Raw genomic sequence first — 22814 nt, 5'->3', positions numbered from 1 at the left:
TCGCGAGCCGCAGGTTGGCCACCCCTGATCTATAATTTCTGAAAAAATTTCTTAAATGTTTTTAAGTCTAAATCTGTATTATTTACATTTACTTTTAATAATACTTTTTAAAAATTAAAATTGAGTTGGTTAAATGTTATAATTGACATTAGAATTAAGTTGTAAACATAAAATAATTCAAATAAAATATTATAAAAAAATATATCTTATTAGTATTATTATAAAAGATAAATAATTTTTAATATGGTACTTTTGTTAAGGATAAAAATTATTTTAATTTTTAAACATTGAAATGTAATATTTAAATAATTATCATATGAAAGCAATGTTATCTATTGATTAATGATAATTGATGATAATTTTCAGAAATATATTCAATTTAATGATGTTTGGAGGCTATACAGAAGTATTTGCATATGGACAAGATATTGAAAAAGGTGATGGACAAATATTAGATTCATCATCTAATAATGAAAGATATCTGTCTGAGAGTAAATCTCAATTATTTGGTGGTTTTAAAACATGGCCAGATATTAGAGAAGATTTCATTTTGTTAGCTGAATGCTCAGAAACTTTTGGTCCAGTTCCTATTGTAAGTATTCTATAGTTATATATTTTTACATTTTATTTATGAACAAATTGAGCTAAACTGTGATTTTACAATACTGTAAGGATTTAATTTGTTTATTAATAACAGTTATCTTACTGGACTAAAATTAATTTATTGAATAAGACATTTTAAAAATTGTACTAGTGTTAAAAATAATTTAAAATGAAGCATAATGTGCCTCATGTTATTGTGCCTGATTTTATTTGTAAAAGGAAGTATTGAAAATTAAATATATGAACATTTCAATAATGTTTTAATGATGATTTTTGCAAAAGTGATATATCAATTACCAGCCTGACATTTATTGACTCTATTCCAACTTTCAACAAAATTTTTCTGATTTGTGGGGAGGAAAAATGTTTGTCTATCTAACAAGCTATTATTGTGACATTGTCACAATTCTGGGTTGCAATTTTTAATCATATTTTAAATTTATTTCATTTAAAATATATGTTCTCCATCTCAAATTAGTAGTGACTTACCCCTGTACATCATATTTTTCCATTAGCAATGCTGTTGTGCTGGTCATCTATCTAACTCTTTTCAGGAAAAAATTTTTTAATTGAAATAATGTGACTTCCAGTTTGCATCAGATGTTCATATATAGTTAATTGGGGCCTCCTGCCCCTAAGCTTTCCATATATGGTCTTACATTTTATTTATCTAACACTGTTCTTGAGATTAATTAATTTAAAGAAAGACATAGATGGACGACAATGGGAATTTATAGGTCTACAATTTTTTCAAATTATATCCAATAAAAATAAATAATTAATGTGATCAATCAATAAAGTATTACTGTAATTCTATTACTGTATTGTTGAAGTAAACAGCACATTAATATTTTGAATATTTAAATATATTTATCAAACTGGAATATCACATTCAACATAAATAAACAATCTTGACTATACCTACATTTATCTAATGATTTTGAGTTAATTTTTAAATGTTCCTCAATATTGAAGAAAAAAGAACATAAATACATGTATTTGTTTCAATTATTTAAATACATATATGAATAACATATATGTATTTATGCAAACCAGATACATAAATTAACATTAAAATATAATGAAATATGTAAAACATTACTTTCAAGTGTGATACTACTATTAAAACACATTACACTAATAAACTACTAATTTATCAAGTCAAAAGTATTGTGTGCATTGAAAAGAGTTTATTTTTATTTAAAACTTTTAGGCATTTAAGATGCTGGTCGCATATTTTTTGTTAATGAACATTTTTCTTGAGCCCTTGTAAATTTATAGGATCTTCACAAATTTTGCTAATCTTTTATCTGACCTGTCTGATAACTTTGGCTTCATTCCATTGCACTATGTTGTTCTCTTCCATGGTAAAAGCTGATAAAGCAATAATTATTTTCTTTTTGTTGTTGTCATATTGATGTTCTTTTAAACATATTCCTAGATGTCTAGATGTACAATAGATCCAACATACTGTGCACTTTAGAACCTATTATCTTAAACCAGTAATTGATACACTCTAGATATCTTGATTCCAATAATGGTTGTTTAAAATGACCAAAAATGCTTGTGCTCTAAGTTAAATTATACTGTTGGAATTAACATTGTATGTATTTGTAGTATATTTCTGGATATCTTTGAATTTATATAGCTGTATTCCTAAGAAGGTTGTATATTGTTGGATTTATTTTATACACTAGGTTAACTTTTCTTTTCTTGGCAATTTGTTGATATATCATGCAGAATCCCTTATCATAATTTATTGTTTAGAACTTATGAGCCATTGAGTGCTTGTTGTATGTCATGGACCAACTGTAGCAGGGAGTTGCATGTTTGTTAATTAATTGTCCTATTGTATTTTTAGAGTAACTGTGCATTTCAGTGATGTCTAATGTAGTAAAATTCTCTTAATCTGTTTTTGATGTTTGTATGGTGGAAATATACTCATCTCATAAGAGCACTGAAGCAAATTTTTCTATATCCCATGGAATTACATGAATAAGTGGGAATATATAACAGGTAGGTTTTTATAAATGCTTTTGCATACATACCTATCATACAATGTAATGTCTATATCCTGAAAATGTACCTTTGAAGTTGCTTTCCTACTCAAGTTTAAGTTTGTAGTTTTCGTTAATCTTTGCATCAAAGTACCTCTTGTAAACAATATTTGGCTGCTAAACATTGGAATGTTTCTGCTATTCAAGTGTTTTATCACCAAATCAAAGCGTAACCCATTCAGGAGATACTAGAGATACGTCTCTGTTTTGTTTAAATGTGTTATCAAATGTAAAAAAAAGGGGAAAGTAACTCATTAGGTTGGTGAGCTCCAAAATCTGTTTTCTAAACTTGCTTGCTTATAGAATTGTACAGAGGAGCAAATTCCCTAAAGCATGAAAAACAGAGATAAAGTTTAACTGAGAGGTAAAATCTCAAAGTATAATACAGTCCTGTATTTATTCATTATCTGTCAACAATATATCACTAGGTACTTGGCATCTTCAACACCTATCTACTACACTCCTTTGTTAAAGTTTCTCCCTGTGTTTGTGCTTTAAGACAATAATAGTTAAAAACCATTTTTAAAACTGCAAAAATCAGGATTAGACATTTTCAAAAGTTTTCTTTGCATTACTTCTTTTTTGGAAAATCAACAGTTCTTGTTTTCATCTATAGATTAATTAAATAACAAAAATAAAAATTGCATAATATGTAGAACTTAATAATTCTAAGAAACTGTAAAATTTAGTGAGAAATTATCATCTTATACTTTTTGAAAAATTCCCTGTAATGTATCTTTTATAATTAGGATGTTAATTGATAGATAATTTTTTTCTAGCTACTTTCTATATAGATTTTATTTTTATTGTATTGGAGCTGATAAAATTTATGTAAAATATTATTGATCACTGAGCCTGTTATAATGCCAAAAATTAGAACTCTTTCATTGGCTAAAAACTTCACAAGAAAAAATTATAATCTATAATAGCCTATTATAAAAATAATCATTATTTTCATAATTTTTAAAATTAAATTTTTGAATTGATTTTGTTGTATAAAGTATAAATATATTTATAATATGTATTATTTTAGATGACAATACCAAAGAAAGTAGAAAATATTGATTTGAATGAATTTACTGTAAAGCTTTTGTCTGCTGATTATCAAGGACTAGGATGGTAAATATCTTTACTTGAAATATTCTGCCCAAAAAAAAATCATCTAATTTTTTTAGGCAGATGACATACGCTTAAAATAAAATTTAAAGTTTTTCTTAATACCTTGAGAAATAAAATAAATTAAATAAAATGATAAACCTTAATGTAAGGAAAGACAGCATAATATTTTTCTTTAGATGGAAATTTATCTTTTTTCAACTACAAATTATTTCAGAATTACATATGAAAGCAAAAGTCAGTTTTCAATTTATTTCTTGTAAACCTTAATTAGGAATATAGTTTACAATTAACTACTAGCAATATCTTATAAATCTAATTTAAAAGTTCAAAGAAATTGAAAAATGTTTTTCATATTTCATTTATTTTTTGAATGAATTTCAAAAATGATTATTATCCCTTTGCATATCTGTTATTTTTAGTGTTTAGTTTATTTATTTCTTTGACTGAAAAACAGTATTTTCTGTTATTAAGATAAATAGAAGTTTTTGAAATTTAATTATATTGTTTGCTTTTAAAACAGTGGTGAAGGAATTCCTGTTAGAGATACACAGCTATTAAAACCAGATGCTATGAAGGATACTCATGCATTAGTAAGTCAATATGTTTATAAAAATTTTAATATAATATTTACAGTAAAACCTAGTTATTTTGAAACTCAAGGGACCAAAAAAAAAAAAAAAAAACACAACTTCAAATTATCTGAACTTTTTCAAATCAGTTTTCTATAATTCTAAATAATATGACATTTCCTCATATAATTTCACCTGTTTGTTTACAAATGGGTTAATATTACAAGTTATTACTTAGCTTAAATTACTATTTCAAAAAACTGTCAGTTGATGTGTATTTAATGAAAGCAATGAAAATGTAACCAAATTACATTCAAAACAAGACCTGAAAATAACACATGAAAGAGGATTAACTGATCAAAAAAGAATTACCATGAATCCTCTACAGTCCACTTATCGTAACTTGTCACCTACTGTAAACAAAGATTTTGTCGTATTAATCCGCCGGAGATTTTCATTGGTCAAATCACAATCAGAAGTAGCTAGACACATGTTGACTAGTTAAGCCCCTTTCTCTGCATGTGTTAAAATAGGTCAGAGTGGTCACAATTTAAAAATTAGCAAGATAATACTTAGAAAACTTATTATAGGTTACTTTAACATTTTTATGTAGCTGTTTGCATTATTTTCATCATTTAGTTTGTCAAAAATTATTATTAAATATATATTAAGACTTACACAAAACATATTTATAATTGTGTAGTTGAACATACTTCAGAATTTTTATCTACACAACTATTTTATTAAATAGATGGTGTAAGGAACCAAGTCCGAGCTTTATTTTTATTTTACTTTTATTTTGCTTTTATTATATTTTTGTTTGGGGCTTATGTTTAGTTAGGACGAAGGTTTCCTCACCCATCACTCCAGAACGTTCAAAACGAGAAGATAAGAGATTAACCAACTCACCGACGACGAAACGACAGTGCCATAGCTAGCATTCGCACTCACGTGCACGCCCGAGCGGCAGAATTGTAAGTCCGCACTGAAGGGGGGACATCCCAATAGACTTTCTAGGAACTTGTGTAACCTTCAACTAAACATCCCGATAATTGTTAAAGAAATGCTGTAAAAGGTTAACAAAGTATTGTCGAGAAATAAGCTACCAGATAACGAAGAGAAAACAATGTTACGTGTAGATATGTAAATGAGGGGAGTGGCTACAGTAGAACTGTGACGTCACCTCATACTATAAGTACAGTAGCTCAAGTGAAGACAGAAGAGGTGAGCTCCTGAACCGAAAGCGTTGGTCTGCTGGTAGCAGTGAATAGGTGTCGAATAGGAAATCCTAGTAGGAGATTGAAGGTTCGATTTTGGTGATTTGGAAATAGGAAAGTCTTGAGTAGAAGAAAAGGTTCCGAGTATTAATTGAGGTGACGGTTAGGATTGATAGTTATAAGAGAATTTGTATCTAAGTTAAGAATTGGATTTTGTTTTGTCGGAATTCCAAGGGGAATAGTTCTAAGTTAGAATAAGACTTAAGTTTGTTGGGTTGATTGTGATTTGATTTTTTTATTTAATAAATTTGTTGTTTGTTTATAAAACTTGTACATAGTATTTGTTAGACTTGATTAAACATTTATTATTGAGAATTTTTTTGTGACTAACTTTGTCCTTAATTTATTTCGGTGCACGCTAAAAGTCCAGGCCTGGCAACTAATAAACGCGAACCCACGTAAAGTACCCGTTAGGTCCTGGCTCTTTAAGAAAAATTCGTTGTAGAGCAACAAACTAAATATAGTACTTTACAATATAAAACAAAACAAAAAACAAATTCTCTGGCAATCCTTAAAAATCATACTCAAACCTCTAAAGGAAAATGTTATGGTAATGTATGAATTTATTTGTGATATTTATATAATTAATTTTTTAAAATAATTAGTGTAAACTTACTTTATTAATCATCTGTATCAGAAGATAGTTGCTCAAATTAATCATTTATATCACTTTTGTCACTACTTGTGTTCGACTACATAATCAGTTTTTCTACAACAGTTTCCGAAATCTCACCAAGTTCCCACATTTGTTGTTGTTCTTTTTCTATATGTTTGATACATTTTCTCCATCTTTCTTCAGTTATTTGTTCAACAACACACGGTTTGAAATAATGATAGTTATTGTAATGAATGGAAAATGAAACCAAGACATTATAATGCCCATGACTGGAAAAAGTTTATTTTTAGTGATTCAGAGTGTGCAAATATTCATTAAAATAACAATTTAGCAAGTATGAAATAATTACATTTATTACATTCATTGCTAAGTGACTAGTATTTCATTAATGATTTTATGAATAACAAAGAACTATTTTCTGCGGATGAATGAGATGCAACACGGTTTCTAATTGATGGGCATGGGTTTAAGCCAATAAACAATGGGAGGTGTGTCTTAGTTTGTTTACAGTAGGTGCTAAGTTAGGATAAATAGACTATAGATAAACTAGAGGATCAATGGCTAGTTCTATGAAGAATTCACTGTCTTGAGTTTGAGATGATGAAAATCACTTTATCTGATGAAAACAAATGCTATTAATAGCTAAGCTACAGTATGCACTCTATCATGAATATTTATGTGTGTTTAATGGACCTTAAAATTATTGAAACAATAGATTTTTGCAAAAAATTTCCAAAATAATTAATTGCCATACAAATTTCTTTCATAAAAATAAAAAAATTATCTATTAATCAGCAATATGTACAATGTCCAAATGATCTTGAACAGACATCCAATAAATCAACAATGTATAATTGGTGAAATCAAAACTGCCATTTGAGCAAGGAAACTTTCTTATAAACACATAATATAATGGAAGATTCTGAATTAATTAATTAAACAATATTTTTTCAGGTCACTGGACCAGATAATGACTTTAAAATTCATTGTACGTGTATTTCAAATTATCTGAATTAAAATATATGCAAAATCCTATTCTCTTTGCCGGGGGCTAGACTTGTCTTTGAATTACACGATACTTCAAATTATCTGATATTGAATTAATGAGGTTTTACTGTACTGAAAAAATATATAAAATTTATCATTAATTATTTACTATGTATAAACATTTTCTTCATGAGCTATGTTTTTGCATAAATAAAACAAAGTGAAATGAATTTTAAAATATAAATGAAAATAAATAATTTTCAAAAATTATCAATGTATTTCTAAATTTATTTATGCTATTAGAAGTTACATACTATGTAAAAACATATAATACATATAAGTGGTTCTGCGAATTGAAAATTATATGAGAAAATGCTAGTTAAATATGTTTATTACATTTTTAGGTATAAAAAAAGAGATTTATAAACCATATATAATAATAATAATAATATTTTGCTATTTTATTTTAATTTAATAAAATGATTTTAGATAAACTATTTTGTTCTGTTGGATTCCCAAGCAAGAGGTTTTGTAAGACCAATATGTATAGCCTATGTAACTTGTGATAAACAGTAAGTGTTTTAATTTTCATTAGGAAGTATTTTATTCTTTTATATAAAATATAAATATTTCACTTTAAATTTGTTTGTAATTAATTCAAAGTTTTAAGTGTAAAATAATTTTCTAATGTAGAGTTCATTTTCAGTAAATTGATACAGAATACCAATCTTTTACAAAATGCAATAATTCAGGTAATTAGTATTTAATTAATTTTTAAAATAATTATGAATACATGCTAAACCATACAAAAATTGTTATATTTTATTTGAAAATAAAATGTAAAAAAACTCATTTTATTATTATAATATATTTTTCATAATGATTTATTGTTGAAATAACAGAATGTTTGTAGTTCATATATGCTATTTCATTATTAAATTCATATGACAAAGCTATTTGCAATTGTATGGATCTAAAAATAAAAATGAATGAATTATTAAATATTACATGATTTATTTAATTTTAACAGATAACAAACAATGTTTAAAAATATATTGCAAAAAATTTCTGATACAATATTGATATAACTTAATAGTATTCCTTTAAATAAAATTTTGAAATACACACTAAGTTTTAAATGTACAAAAGAAGTGTTGTATGATTTTTATTACTTGTATTGTTAACATAATAAAAAATAAATAAAACTTTTTAATATAATTATTTTTCCTGTTGTAAAAAATATCTAGTAAATTAATAATAATAATAATTGTTTTATTGTACTAAAGGCAAGTTTTGTTACAGGGGAGATACTAGTTAATAGTTTTTTTTTTTTTTTTTTAATTTGCACATAATTTTACATAATTTCAAAGGAATTACAATATGTATTAATTAAATTGAATTTTAAATTTTTATAGCAAATAATTCACAATTTACATTAATTTAGTATCAATCAATTGTTCTTAAAGCATTGATTGATTTACAATATATAATAATAATGTTTAACTTGAAATATTTGAAATGATATTACATCTAAGTAAATCAGTATTCTTTTTTATCGATTTATTCATTAGTTAATCTAAAAAAGTTATTTATACTGTACACTTGAAATTTTGATAATTTATTAAATTTTACCCAATAATCTTGAGTTTGATATAATTGTAATATCTCAATAATTCTATAAGATTGACATATTTCAGAAAATTTTTCAGTCCTTTAGAAGGTGAATGATTAATGAATTACATCAGTAACACTGTTCTATTGAGAAATTGATATAAACATTTTTTACAAACCATGAAAATTTGTATAGTCTTAGTTATATTAATAATCTTTTTATATTTATTCCTATATTTGTTATTATATTAGATTCTTCAGGAATGGTTAGAATGTTTAAATATCATGGGTGATAAACTGATTGTGCTAGAAATGTTTGGTCATTAATTATTGATCGGGAAAATGTTGACTTCATCAATAAAGTAAATTCGTATTTCCAATCTTTTTCTGAATTCTCAAACGATCTGTATGAGATACCAAAGAATTTTAGAATATTATTAAATTTTAGCTGCCAGATGTTTGTCATTTTTCATCCATTTTTATCACCCTGTTTTAACATAATCTAAGAATTTGATATTTTCATTATTGTAATGTTTCAATCTGTAGTAAAATTTAATTAGTCTTTTTAAATAAAAAGGAGAAATCTGGTATCTGTTTATTTTACACTGGAGTGCATATCCAGGTACAGTCCTTTTAACTTTAAACAATCTGCATATAAAAGTTATGTGAAATCTCTCTAAATTGTATAGAAAGTTTAAACCCCATATTGGGCTAGCATAATATAGTGATGGAATTATTAATTAAGGTATTATATAACTTCATATATAGTTTTATGTTGGAAATTTTTAATATAGAACATAAGTATAAATATATAAGATTATCTATTAATATTTTTATTTTAGCACTTAATTTATTCACATGCTGTTGACAATTTCCATTTCTAGTAAATGTTACTCCTAAATAATTTTTTCCATTTACCAATGTTAAAGGTTGGCCATTTAAATAAATTGACATCTCTGATATTTTGATGTTGTTTCTAAATATCATAATTTTAGTTTTCACCATGTTAATTGTCGAGTGCAGGAAGGAGTGAGTCGAGTAAGGAGAACCAGATCATCATCATGTAAAATATTTTTATATATTTTATCAGAGAATTGAATTCCATCTGTTTCATTGAGAAATACCTATCCATTTCCAGCATATAAAAATTAAATAGGTATAGAGATATAGGATCTCCACACCTTAATCATTTACTCTTATTCCATATCCTAATCATGTACTAGATTAAGAACTAGTCAGGAAATATTTGATTACCATGTATTATATTAACTCTATATTCAGAAAAAAGTTTCAAAGTTGTACTAGAAAATTTTCTTTCAAAACTTTTCTGCTTTAATTTATTGGCCAAAGTCTGAACATGTTGATTCAAATGCTTTTAATATATCAACAAATGCAACATATATTTTCTTATGTTTTTTAAGTAAATGAAGTTGTACTGTTGATAACAGAAAAAATATTGACATCTCAGTGCCTGTATTTTTAAAATGTATGCAAATTCAAATTTAGAAGTTAAATTTTCTTCAGTTAGCCATTTTTAAAACATTTTCTGACAGTTGATAATAATGCAATTGGTCAGTTAGTTACCAAGGGTTTTTATCTACCAAGGGTTTTTTGTATATCATGAATAATTTAGCTAAATTCCAAGAGAGTGGGAAATTTTGAGAAACATAGGGGGAGTTAAATAAATCAAGTAAGATTTGTTTTCCAACAATGGTAATGACTTTAAAAATTTAACTGAAATTAGATCTGCACTTGGTGATGAATTAAGTCTCATTTTATTTATTGAATCATTTATTTCTTCAAGACTAAAGGAGAAATCCAAATTGTCATTATTTAAATTCTGCATTTTGATAGCAAACAGAATCACCAAATTAGAGAATTGTCCATAGAAAAATAGATCAAGATGCAAAATCAATATATATCTTCTCAGCTGTGTTTTTCTTTCAGAAGGCTTGTATGGTATTTCAGAAAAATTATCATTTTGTTTTATAGATAATTGTTGCTCTAAATTTTTGAAATATCTTGTTTTCTTAGCTTTTATTAAATTAAAGTACATTATTTTACTTTTCCTATAAAATTTATAAAGTTTTCTTATGTTGAATCTTTCCTAAATTGCATTAAAGCTTTATTTTTCTTTTGTTTCAGTGTATAACGACTAAGATCATACCATGGATTCTTAAAACGAGATGGTTTCTCTTCTCTTTCCATTCTTATTCTGATTAATTCTTTCATAGTTCTTTCTAGTTGTAGATATATCTACAACTAGAGAGAATTATGTATAATTTATTAAAATTATTAACTGTAGGATATGAGACTAAAGAACTATGTATAATTTTAATAAATTATACATAGTTCTTTAGTCTCATATCCTACAGTTAGATAATACATTAGTCTCTCTGGTTAATCAGCTGAATTAATCAATGCTATCTTTAACAATAGACGAAGTTTATGCTAACGTTTTTGACCCAATTATTAGGCCATTTTTAGACATGAACAGTTGAAAGTGGAATGCAGATGTCAAAAGGGATAAACTAGAAAAATTTAATTTCAAATTTACTATTTTATGTTTTATAAAGAAAAATTCTAGATATGGTTTTTTTTTCTTTTTTCAAAAGTAACAAACATTAGTTTTGAAAACAGTAAAATATAAAATGAATCTTGTTGTAAATAATATAGTATGATAAACACTAATCTAAATGGTACTAATAGTTTTTAATGGAGAAAAATATTAATTTATCAAATACTTTTACTTTACTGCCATCAAATGCATATTTAAGCTAGTAACATGAATTATGAATAATTTTTTTATTTATATTACAAAATAAAAATGTTGATCTTATCAAGAGTTATTCATTTATTATGTATAGGTTTAAAACAAACAATGATGCAAAGTAGTTTTGGCAAAAAATAAAAAATTGATATATTTAAAGGTATATTGCAAACTATCAGACCAATGTGTACATTTCAATTAAATGTTATAAATTATTTTTTAAAATAATTTATAACATTTAATTAGAGATTAATGACTAAAATCTTAATTTATTCAACATCTTAGATATATGTTGTTTAAAAGTTTTTTTTGGAAAATTTTAAATATTAACTATTTCTCATATAGTGTAAGTCTTTAATAATAAAAAAAGAATGATTTTTATTATTAAAGTGATATTTAAAATTAACAGTTAATTTATATATTATTATTAGGCAGCAACTGCTTTCAAGCAGAATAATAGAAAATTGTTTCTGTATGAATTAAGTAATCTTTTAGAAGATCTTGAATATACTAAATCAGGTAAAATTTTTAATATTATTAAGTATAATCTATAATAAGTGTGAATATAATAATAATAATAATAATAATAACTCTCCCATGGTCACCACCTGGTTGTGGTGGGAGAGCCCAGTAATTTTACTGATCCATAGAGCAATGCAGGTTGGAGCACAAGCTTCTTGTAGGGACACCCATGCCAGTAAGGTCTTTGGGGAGAAATGAAGCTAAGAGTGACCACACCCATATTCTGTGGAGATATTTACCATGGTAGTAACCAAGTCTAAGTGTGATACTGGCTCAGACATTGCCTGGATTAACAAGGTTCGTGTTTGTGGGTTAGGCAGAGGCTTACGTTCAAATAATAGGTCTGTCTCCCTTGGTTACTGGTGGCAAAAGCAGCACAGGCTCATTTGTATAATTTTGTAATTAAAATTGTGAAGGAAGATGTAACTAACAAGTAAGAAGTAATCAACTAACTGAGAATTTGTAAGGAAACAACTAAAAATGCAAATATTTTCAGCTTATCTACAAAATGTTTATCTTAATATTTGTAATTGTTTAGTCCCTCAGTAACAGGGTTTGCCCTTTATGTTAATAAAGTTGATGATTATATATGTTTAAAATAATATCCCTAGCTTGACTGTGCAACATTTTATTTTGTGTACATACGACAGCATTACGTTTTTCTATTTTTGCCAACAGAATTGAAACAAAGATGACATCATTACCATTTTTAGTTTTTTACATTCCACTATTGTCTTCTAAGTCAAAAGTTTTTAATAATAAATTTAATTGTAAACAAATGTTACTGTAATTAATGTAAAATGAATTTTTACACCAATTTATATTCAATTACAGTTATACATAAGAAATTATGGTAATTATTTGTAATTTAGTTAGAAATCATAATTTACTGTAAAGTTGAATGTTGTTATATTAAATTTAAATCTTAATATTGTTAAATTTAATTGTTCAGTCTCAAATTTAAAATACTTTTCTTAGTTTATTATTATTATTATAATAGTATTTCAAATTTTAATATAATGAATAACTTTAATATAAATTGAATTACCAAAACATTTATAATTTAATATTTATTGTTTAAGATGATGTAAAAAATAGTTGGAAAGATTCTTGATGAATAGTTGATCTCTTTAAGGCTACGCACAAAATTAGTTGATACTATTGCTTTCAATCAGGGCCCTCAAGAGAGCAGAGAGCTGTCAGTGCAAAGACCATTTTGCTGCCCCTTTCAGAGACCCTGCTTATACAAATAACATAATGATATTGAAGTAGAAGTAGAAAAACAATTTGGTATAAATGTTAGCCAGTGGTCAAAGTTGTTTCATTATTTGGAAAAAGAATAGAGAGAGTTTTTTTAATTTTTTCTTCTGATGCAAATTGGAGGGAAAGCTCATTGGTCCTGGGATGGTGCCCTACTGAGTCTCCTTTTCATAGGGCCTGCTTTCAACTGTCAGATGAGATTTTTGTAACTATATGGTTATTTTCATTTGACAATCTTGTAATGTTATGGCTTATGGTATCACACATACCCAAGCTATAAAGAACCAATAAACATTTCTCTAACCATCTATAAATTATTGCTTAGAAGAATGTTTGTTTACAAAACGGACAAAAATCAATAGTTACAATGTGTTGCTTTTAGCTTCATGCTACAACTTCTTGTGGGATCTTTATTGACAAAGAATTAATTAATGAGTGATATATATATNATTATTTCAATTAAATATATCCACAAAATAGTGTGTTGGAGAAAGTATTAAGCTGTCTTTTAATCTCTCTTTGATAGTGGTATAAGAGAGATTATTATATTACGTTATCGTCCATGCAGAATAATAATGTTTTGAATGATTGTAACATATTACCTTCATTCACTGATATCTTTAATTATTTGATATTGTTGATAAATTTTTTGTGTGATATTACAAAGTTATATAATTATATACTGGAAGTGTATATATATATAACCTTCTAATATCTTATAAATGCATGTAACATCCAAATAAAAATATGGATATTAAATGCTTAATTACTTTTTCAGTATTATACATTTTTTCCAACCTCTGTGTTTTGTTGACTTAACTTGCTTTCATGAATAGTAAACTTAAATATTCTCATTTAAAAGATATCCATGTAAAAAATGTATTGAAATTAGTTACTTTTAATTTTAATGATAGAATATATTGGAGAACTACCTTGTGAAGCTTCATGTGCAAAACTTGAATTATTAGAATCTACACAAAGAGAAGTCCTTCAAGCTTACAGTAGTATTTGTCATTTGGAGGTAAGAAATTATTTAACAAAATTTTAAAATTTTATGTATGATGATCAATTGACTTTTGATTTAGTTTTTATCATTTACTTTTCTAATTTATTTTTCTAATTTTGTTTATTTTTGAAATTTAACTTGTGCTACATTCTAATCAACTCTAAGATTTTACTTAAAGTTGAATAGAATAATCAGTTAAAGGTTAACGTATAATCTTATCTGTCCTACTGTAATCATTGTGCACAGATTACCAACTTCTTATATAAGTCCATAATTTCTTTTAGTAATATATTGAACATCATTTTATCCTAAATGACTTTTTATATCAATTAATTTGTAATATTATTATATGGCAGTTATTTACTACAATAGCCATAAAGTCACCTTATTATGTAACACTTGGTCAATTAATTTGCTGATGTATATAAATTTATCATAATCAATTTTCTGATTAATTATTAATCAACTCATAGATTTTTCAATAGAATCATTATTCAATAAATCTCTATCTATGATTTATTAAATAGAAATAAATTATATTAAAAATTAATTTTACAATGTGTTCAGAATGAACTGTTTTTTCTTTTGAATTGCTTCTCTTAATATTTTCAGAGGAAAGGGAGTTAATGAATAGAAAATTATCATATATATTTGTTAATTTTAACAAATAACAATTGCTAAAATTTATAATTGAATATTATAATTGAAAACTACATACATTTCATAACTATTTCTGACAGTTATAAAATGCCAGTATTTTAGAATTATGATGTTGGTTGATGGATTTGTTAGATGTTTTTATTTATAATTATAGTCAGATTTAGGATTGAGTTGAGATAAAAATCAATAAATAGTTAAATAATCTATTACTTTATATAAATAGCTATGCATTTTAATTCATTCAATGGCAAGTATTTATTTTTTTCTGCATCAACAGGATATTTGAATAATATATTGCTGTAGATTTTTTATTTTAATAAAATATAGTTTAATACTAATTTTTATAGTTTATAATAGTATAATGTGTTAAAAAGTTAAAGGTTTACTAATTGTAATTATGTATAAAAACTATAATTTAAGAACATATAAATATTTTTATTAATTAATTATAGATAATTAAGTTTAGAATATTTAAATAAATATTATCTATAGGTATTATTTCATTTTAAGTGAAGGTTGATAAGAAGATAGAAGAAGCATGTACAAAGTTTTCTCAGCATTTGAAATCATTATCATATAAGAATTGCTTACATTTTCAAATACTTGATGTCATCAATCAATGTGATATTCCAGACAAGCTATATGAGGTGAATGAAAATAAATAATTTTTAACAAATAAAATAAATTGATTAGTTTAGTTAAAAATAGTTTTAAAAAACCACTGTTTTTTAAAAATGTTGTATAATTATCACTCAATTAAGAATGATAAGAATGACTTATAAAAAGTTGATTGCATTACTATTAAATATAAAAATCAAATAATTATTTTATGTTTAAAATGTGTGTGTGTATTGCTAANTTTAAATAAAAGTTTTAGGTTAGTAGCGACATCTGTTCAAACTTCATACGACATAAAATTTAAACAGATGTAGCTACTGGTTGCTGAGATATAGCTTGTCCTGGAATTTAATTGCCGCACTGTGTATATATTTCTTCCAGTATATATATATATATATATATGTTTTTTAATAAAAATTATAGCATTGCTAGCTTAATGTAAAAATGTTATAGGAAAAAAAAAACAAAAAAATTAAGTCCTGTGTAAAAGAAAAGCTGAATTATCATTATATTTTATTTTAAACTAAAAAATAAAGTAAAAAAATAACTGATGCAATTTGATTTATGCTTCTGCAAAGGTGAAGCCTAATGAATATAAACTACATAATTTTAGTCTTAGGTCCTCTTCTGCCAAGTGACATGCTGGGCAATCAGCTGTGTCCAGAGAGTGGGGTCAGCTGCAATTGTTTCAGCAACATTCCACAGAATGCTAACCTTCTGTAGATCTTTGAATGTAGAACAGGTTGTTCATGGTCTGTCTTGTTTCCTTTTTTCACTGTGTGGTTTCCATTGCAAGGCTACTTTTAGTAAGTGTTCCTCTGGGAGATGAATTACATGCCCTGCAAAACACATTCTATGCTCTGTAACAATGGCCTGATGTTTGTGTGGCACTTCTGAGAACTTCCTCCTTTGTGATACAGTCATGATATGTAATTCCAAGTATCCTTCAAAGAAAACATTTATGGAATACGTTGAATTTCTGAGCAATTTTCTTTGTACCTTTCCATTTTTCACAGTCATAATTGCAGTTGGAATGACAGTGGTGGTGTAGAGGCATATCTTAATTGCTGTACTGATTGCTCAATCTGACTCAATATCAATGTTATCACCAAATCGGCATTTTATCAGCTTCAATGCCTTCATTTTGTGATAACATGGTACCAAGAGAGAAGAACTCCTCCACTTCCATGTTTGACTTCCAATTATAATTTTTACTTTTGTTTGCCTGCTTATGGACATTATTTTCATTTTATCACTACTCAAGGTTTTCCACACTTTCAGCCTCATGCTCAAGGTTGTGGTCATACTCTGCATCTTTTGGTGTGTTTCTGATATCAATGCAATATCATCAGCAAAGTCCAGGTCAGGGAGTTGCGTTTGACCTCTCCATGGAATACCTGCACTAGGGATGGCTATTGCTTGCTTCATTATAAAATCTATGACCAAGAGGAACAGGAATGATGAAAGTGTACAGCCTTGCCTAACACCTGTTTCAATTTTGAATAAATCAGTGCCATAGGTTTGCCATCCCTACTGTAGGCCTGTTTTATTACTATCTAACTGAACATTCATAGCTTCTGTCTTTATATAGCAGTAGACTCCAGTTACAAGTTCTTAAAAATATTAGTATACAGAGGGTGATTTGCTAATTGTGACTCACTTTTTTGCTTAGTTCTTTCATGAAACACTTGTTGATGAATTGTTTTTGTCTGCTTGATGTCTTCTCCATCTCATTGGCTCACAGCACAACATCATTGTTTCCACGATTCAAAGACCTTGCAAGTTTCAATTGATACCAATGACCACTCCTGTTGAATTACTTTCCAAAGACCAATGTTGTAGCTTTACGAAGAAAGAGACATTGCTTCAGGAAGCCAAATCCAAAGAAATCCAGGTCAGGTGCTCTGGTGGGTATATCCTCTGCAGGAATGTGGTTCAGTCCATCTTCAGCCTTCAACAACTGGAGATAGGCAACTGTATATCTATCTGTGTGACTAGATGCTTTGTCATGGTGAAGAGTCACTTTGACTTTTTCTGCAGGATACAGCTTTGGAAACTCACATTCCAAATATGGTTTCAAAATGTTCTCCAGATAGTAATTTTTGGTACTCTGATAAGAGGAAGTGTTTTTGGCCAGTCATTCCTCCAACAATCATAAATTCTTCAGGCTATCTTTTGTGACATTTGACAAGCCATTCTTCTGGCATTTCCTGTCCAGGATGCTCATACAGAATTTTTTGTTCTATTGCAGTAATCAAGGTATATATACACTTCATCTAGAGTGGTCATGTACTTGCTTTTTCATCATCTTCCTCCTACCAGATGCCTCTCATAGAGCTTTTTTGTTCTAGTCTTTTAGTTCTGTTTGTGCACAGATGTGAAGAGATGTGCAGATGCTTCTTTCATGGTATCTACTTGCAGATCTTCATGTATAATAGTGTTAACTGTGAACTGAGATATACACAGACATTTTGCTGTGATCCTCTGGTTAGGTGGATTTTCTTTTCTAATCATTTCCTTAACTTTCCTTATCTTCTCCTTACTCTAACATTTGTGAGCCCTTGGAAATATTGGTTGTAACTCACCAGAAGCCCTTGCTTGTTGCTTTTTCGTTTTGTTACCAAGAACTCTGATAACTATAGACTGGGAAATGTCAATTCCATTTTTCTTGAGGGCTTTTATGACAACACAGGATGAAAGACATTCTTCAGAAAGGAGCTTGATGCGCACATCAACTTTGCTCACAACTGTTGTCTCCATTTTTAGAACAATCAAACTCAAACATTCTTATCAATGTAGAATGCCATAAGATCTAACAATATTCCATAGTGATTTATAATGGACAGTGTCAAAGGCTTTTTTTAAGTCAACAAAGTTTAATTATCAGTAGTTTTTGGAACTCCAGACATTGCTTTATGATATTCCAAAGAACATAATTGTTCCTGTCTGAAGCCAGCATGCTCTTACCTCAAGATTGGTCCAACTGCTCCCCTTAACTGCTGTAAGAGAACTAAATAGAAGACCTTCCCAGGAACTGAAAGAAGCATAATGCCTCTCCAGTTATTACAATCAGCAAGGTTTCCTTTCTTACTACACCTTTTTGCCTGTGCATGCCAAAGTTTTAGACTTTGAATAATGGTCTTTAAAGAGATTAAATGAATGTGCTTTAATTAGAATAAATGTGAAAAGGCTGGCTGAAACAAAGGATGATCAGGTGATAAACCAATAGAATAACTAAAAGAAAACAGTTGATAAATTGAAATTGTATGATGTATTACATGCCAGATGATTTCTCTTTATGTGCCACATTGGGCATGCATGCCATAGGTTTGCCATCCCTACTGTAGGCCTGTTTTATTACTATCTAACTGAATATTCATGTCACACATAAGCAGCTGCATGTCATCACTAGGATTCTCATTTAGTACATTCTGCAACTAATCATAGAATGCATTTTTATCTGTCTCATTAGTATCTTCAATAAGTCCATATGTTTGAATTACAGTAGTATTTACTATGTTATGATTGGAATTCAGTCATTGACAAATTTCCTGCCAATCAACACATGTTGTTTCCTTTGACAGGACAGAATACAAGATATTTTTGTCTGCATAATAGTTTTTCCACTTCCTGTCCATCTTCACTAATTTCAAGGATTTGCATATCATATTTATCAAATTTCCAGAGCTAAGTGCCAGCCTGCCACACTGGTACAGTGTCTGTACATTCCATGTAACGATTTTTGTTATTTTTTGGCACTTGGTATCAAACTCTGTATTAGATGCTTGATATCCTTATAGTTTTGTTCCTGCATCACCATAGAGGAAGAGCAAATAGTGTCATGCTGAGAGTTTTGGTTTCACTGAAAAAAACAATATGCTTATTGTTTCTTTCAGTGATAAGTTTATATGGTTATGGGGTTACTGGCTCCATGTTCAACCCTTCTCCTTTTTTATTTGGACTTCCTGGGACTGGCAATTGTGGAGTTCTGCACTTCTTAAAAGCTGAAACATGCTGAATATAAACTACATAATCGTAAGTTTGCTGTAAAATATTTTAAACTCTGACTTTACAAAATCTTACAAAATTGAAATTGCTTTCTCTCATGAATGTGAGTACCCAGAGTTATCTATCAGATATTTTAATTGTTTGTGATATATTAAGTTTTATAATGATGACAAAATTTTTAAACAAATTCATGATCTAGGAAAGTTTCTCTTGTGAGATTAATTTAGCATTTAATAACAATATGTGACAATACTGAAATTTTAATGTTTCAAATGTTAAGTTGAAAATTATCTTCAATATTCAAATTTTAAAGTAATGATATGATTTAGCTTTGTAATTTTTAGAATTATATTTAGAATTGAATAAATAATAATTACTTTATATTTTTTTTGTAGCCTTCTATTAAGAAGCTTCCAATTTATAGGAATTTTGAAAGTGGACTGCGACCTTATGTAGAAATTTGTCTCAATGGCTTTTTACTTGGTATTTATCAATTATACATCACTTATAAGGTAAAAAAAATAATTTTAAAATTTGATTTATAATAAATAACATTCAATTCTCTCAAAAATCAGTTAAAAACACATAATAAATGCAGTTTGCAAAAACTTAACTACATCTAATTCTGTTTTTACACAAACTTTTTAAAATGATTTTGATTTAACATGATTTTTAAAAACAAAAAATTTTCTTTTTACATGAGTTATTTTAATGAAATATGATTTATAAAATGAAAAAGGATTTATACGAATTAACATAATTTATCTCAAAACACATTTTTTAATGAAAAATCAAATAATTTGCATATAAAAAATGTAAATTAAAGAAGGTCTTGATCTAGCTAACAAATTGGGTAATCATTTTGTCAAGTATGATCATAATGAGGAAAGAACTTTAAAGTTTCAATGTGATCTGAAATCATTAATGTTGTCTTATAGAGACATACTAGACATACTAGCTTAAAGGGGATGAAGACCAGGGCCACTCGTAGGTATTGCCTGGTTTGAAATGGCTTATAGAGAATTATATAAAGGCCTAGTGACAATACGAACTGAGCCATTAATAACTGAATTTGTTCATAACATCACTGTAACATCAGCTTCACAGGACATTATTGCTAATGTTCAGGAGTTTACAGTGATAGCAGTGATATTGCAATCATGCAAAAATGTATGCATTTATTGTCTGAAAGTGACAGTGAATAAAATCTTATGTATAACTCACATTACATATTCTGCTCAATTTTTACATGTTTTTTTGTTTTTCAAATGAAATTTATGTTCATATAATACATTTTTATTTATATGCAATGTACAGTATATGAAATAAAATTTGATAACATGCAAAAAAATAAGATTATTACATGATTTTTCATATGGATTATTTTATTATTTTTGTTAATTTCTTAAGTTTCATAACCAATCTTCTAATTTTCCATATATACTATATATTTTTTTTTACATGATTTCTTTTACACACAATTTCCAGGAACCAATCATGTAAAAACAGAATTAGGTGTATATGTTTTAAGAAAATTTGTGCCAATATTTTTCAGTTAAAATTAGATTTTTTTAAACATTGTTTTGTATTATGTGACTTGAACACAATTTGAGTGAGAAATAATTGGAAATTGTTTTGTATATGATTTTAATTTAAGACAGGAATGGATCAAGGTGTTGTTACAAAATCAAAGTTTTGAGTGAATTGATGTTCAGGTTTTTATTGTGTAATTATTTCAATTAAATATATCCACAAAATAGTGTGTTGGAGAAAGTATTAAGCTGTCTTTTAATCTCTCTTTGATAGTGGTATAAGAGAGATTATTATATTACGTTATCGTCCATGCAGAATAATAATGTTTTGAATGATTGTAACATATTACCTTCATTCACTGATATCTTNAAATATATCCACAAAATAGTGTGTTGGAGAAAGTATTAAGCTGTCTTTTAATCTCTCTTTGATAGTGGTATAAGAGAGATTATTATATTACGTTATCGTCCATGCAGAATAATAATGTTTTGAATGATTGTAACATATTACCTTCATTCACTGATATCTTTAATTATTTGATATTGTTGATAAATTTTTTGTGTGATATTACAAAGTTATATAATTATATACTGGAAGTGTATATATATATAACCTTCTAATATCTTATAAATGCATGTAACATCCAAATAAAAATATGGATATTAAATGCTTAATTACTTTTTCAGTATTATACATTTTTTCCAACCTCTGTGTTTTGTTGACTTAACTTGTTTTCATGAATAGTAAACTTAAATATTCTCATTTAAAAGATATCTACATAAAAGATTTTACCATTATGTTTCAGTAGGATATATGCTCAGATGTATCACAGTTTGCTGTGTATAATGTAAACTTTTTTGTCCTAATTTGTAAGGGAAAAATAAGGATACTCATTTACACGGATAGTACTAGTTCCATAACTATACTGTACAAATGTTTTTAATTCTTTTATTTATGCTTATGATTAACTCATAAGCATAAAAAAGTAACTGTAGAAATCAATAGCAATATCCATAATCAAAGTAATACCTGGAATATGATAATTGGTTTTGTTGAATTTATAATGAACTTGCAATGAATGCAATTTCAGCCAATGATTCAATGAAATGAAATGAAGAGCAATGTATTAGCAAAATAAAACAGAAATTAATAAAGTAAAAAACAAAAAAGTGAAGAGATGTTGTTTGGTGCAAGTACTTAAGTACAAACAAATAAAAATTTGAATTAAAAAATTAAAATGAAAGATTTTTTTTTAAAGTTTGGGCTGAAAAGTTTGTTGCATTATACATGGCAAAATATGGTTAAAATTTACTTGTACAATATTATGCAATGTGATCTCAGCAATTTGACATACATGTGACTATGCCAAATTATCAAAAATAACAGGTTATCAAAAATGTTGAATGATTAAAAAATAGACACTGGAAATATCTGTAACTGTATTATATAACTGTAAATAAAATACATATGCATTAATTTGCTCATCAGTGTCTATCACAAAATAACTGTTGATTGTTTTTGTTGAAAACAACTTCTTTAAATACTATATAACTGGATTGCTGTATGATTGCAATATCATACAGCAATCCAGTTTATCC

The 22814-nt window shown here is 27.1% G+C and overlaps 1 protein-coding gene across 2 annotated transcripts in view; it reads left to right on the top strand.

Annotated features, from left to right (window-relative positions):
• LOC111613927 (guanine nucleotide exchange protein smcr8a-like) overlaps positions 1-22814 on the top strand; it is a 42038-nt gene that overhangs the window by 13579 nt on the left and 5645 nt on the right. For both annotated transcript variants that reach the window (XM_023355274.1, XM_023355273.1), the window contains exons 2-10: positions 367-592; positions 3694-3779; positions 4300-4369; positions 7718-7800; positions 7935-7980; positions 12041-12128; positions 14306-14412; positions 15573-15704; positions 20079-20195. In XM_023355274.1, the coding sequence (XP_023211042.1) occupies positions 383-592; positions 3694-3779; positions 4300-4369; positions 7718-7800; positions 7935-7980; positions 12041-12128; positions 14306-14412; positions 15573-15704; positions 20079-20195 (939 nt within the window). In that variant the 5' untranslated portion in view covers positions 367-382. The remainder of the gene's footprint in view (positions 1-366; positions 593-3693; positions 3780-4299; positions 4370-7717; positions 7801-7934; positions 7981-12040; positions 12129-14305; positions 14413-15572; positions 15705-20078; positions 20196-22814) is intronic.

The sequence above is a fragment of the Centruroides sculpturatus genome, unplaced genomic scaffold (genome assembly GCF_000671375.1).
Source record: "Centruroides sculpturatus isolate CEXI.00-Female unplaced genomic scaffold, Cexi_2.0 scaffold1919, whole genome shotgun sequence".
NCBI classification, from domain to species: Eukaryota; Metazoa; Arthropoda; class Arachnida; order Scorpiones; family Buthidae; genus Centruroides; species Centruroides sculpturatus.
Note: the sequence above shows the minus strand (reverse complement) of the source record. Positions and strands in the feature narration are given on the sequence as shown.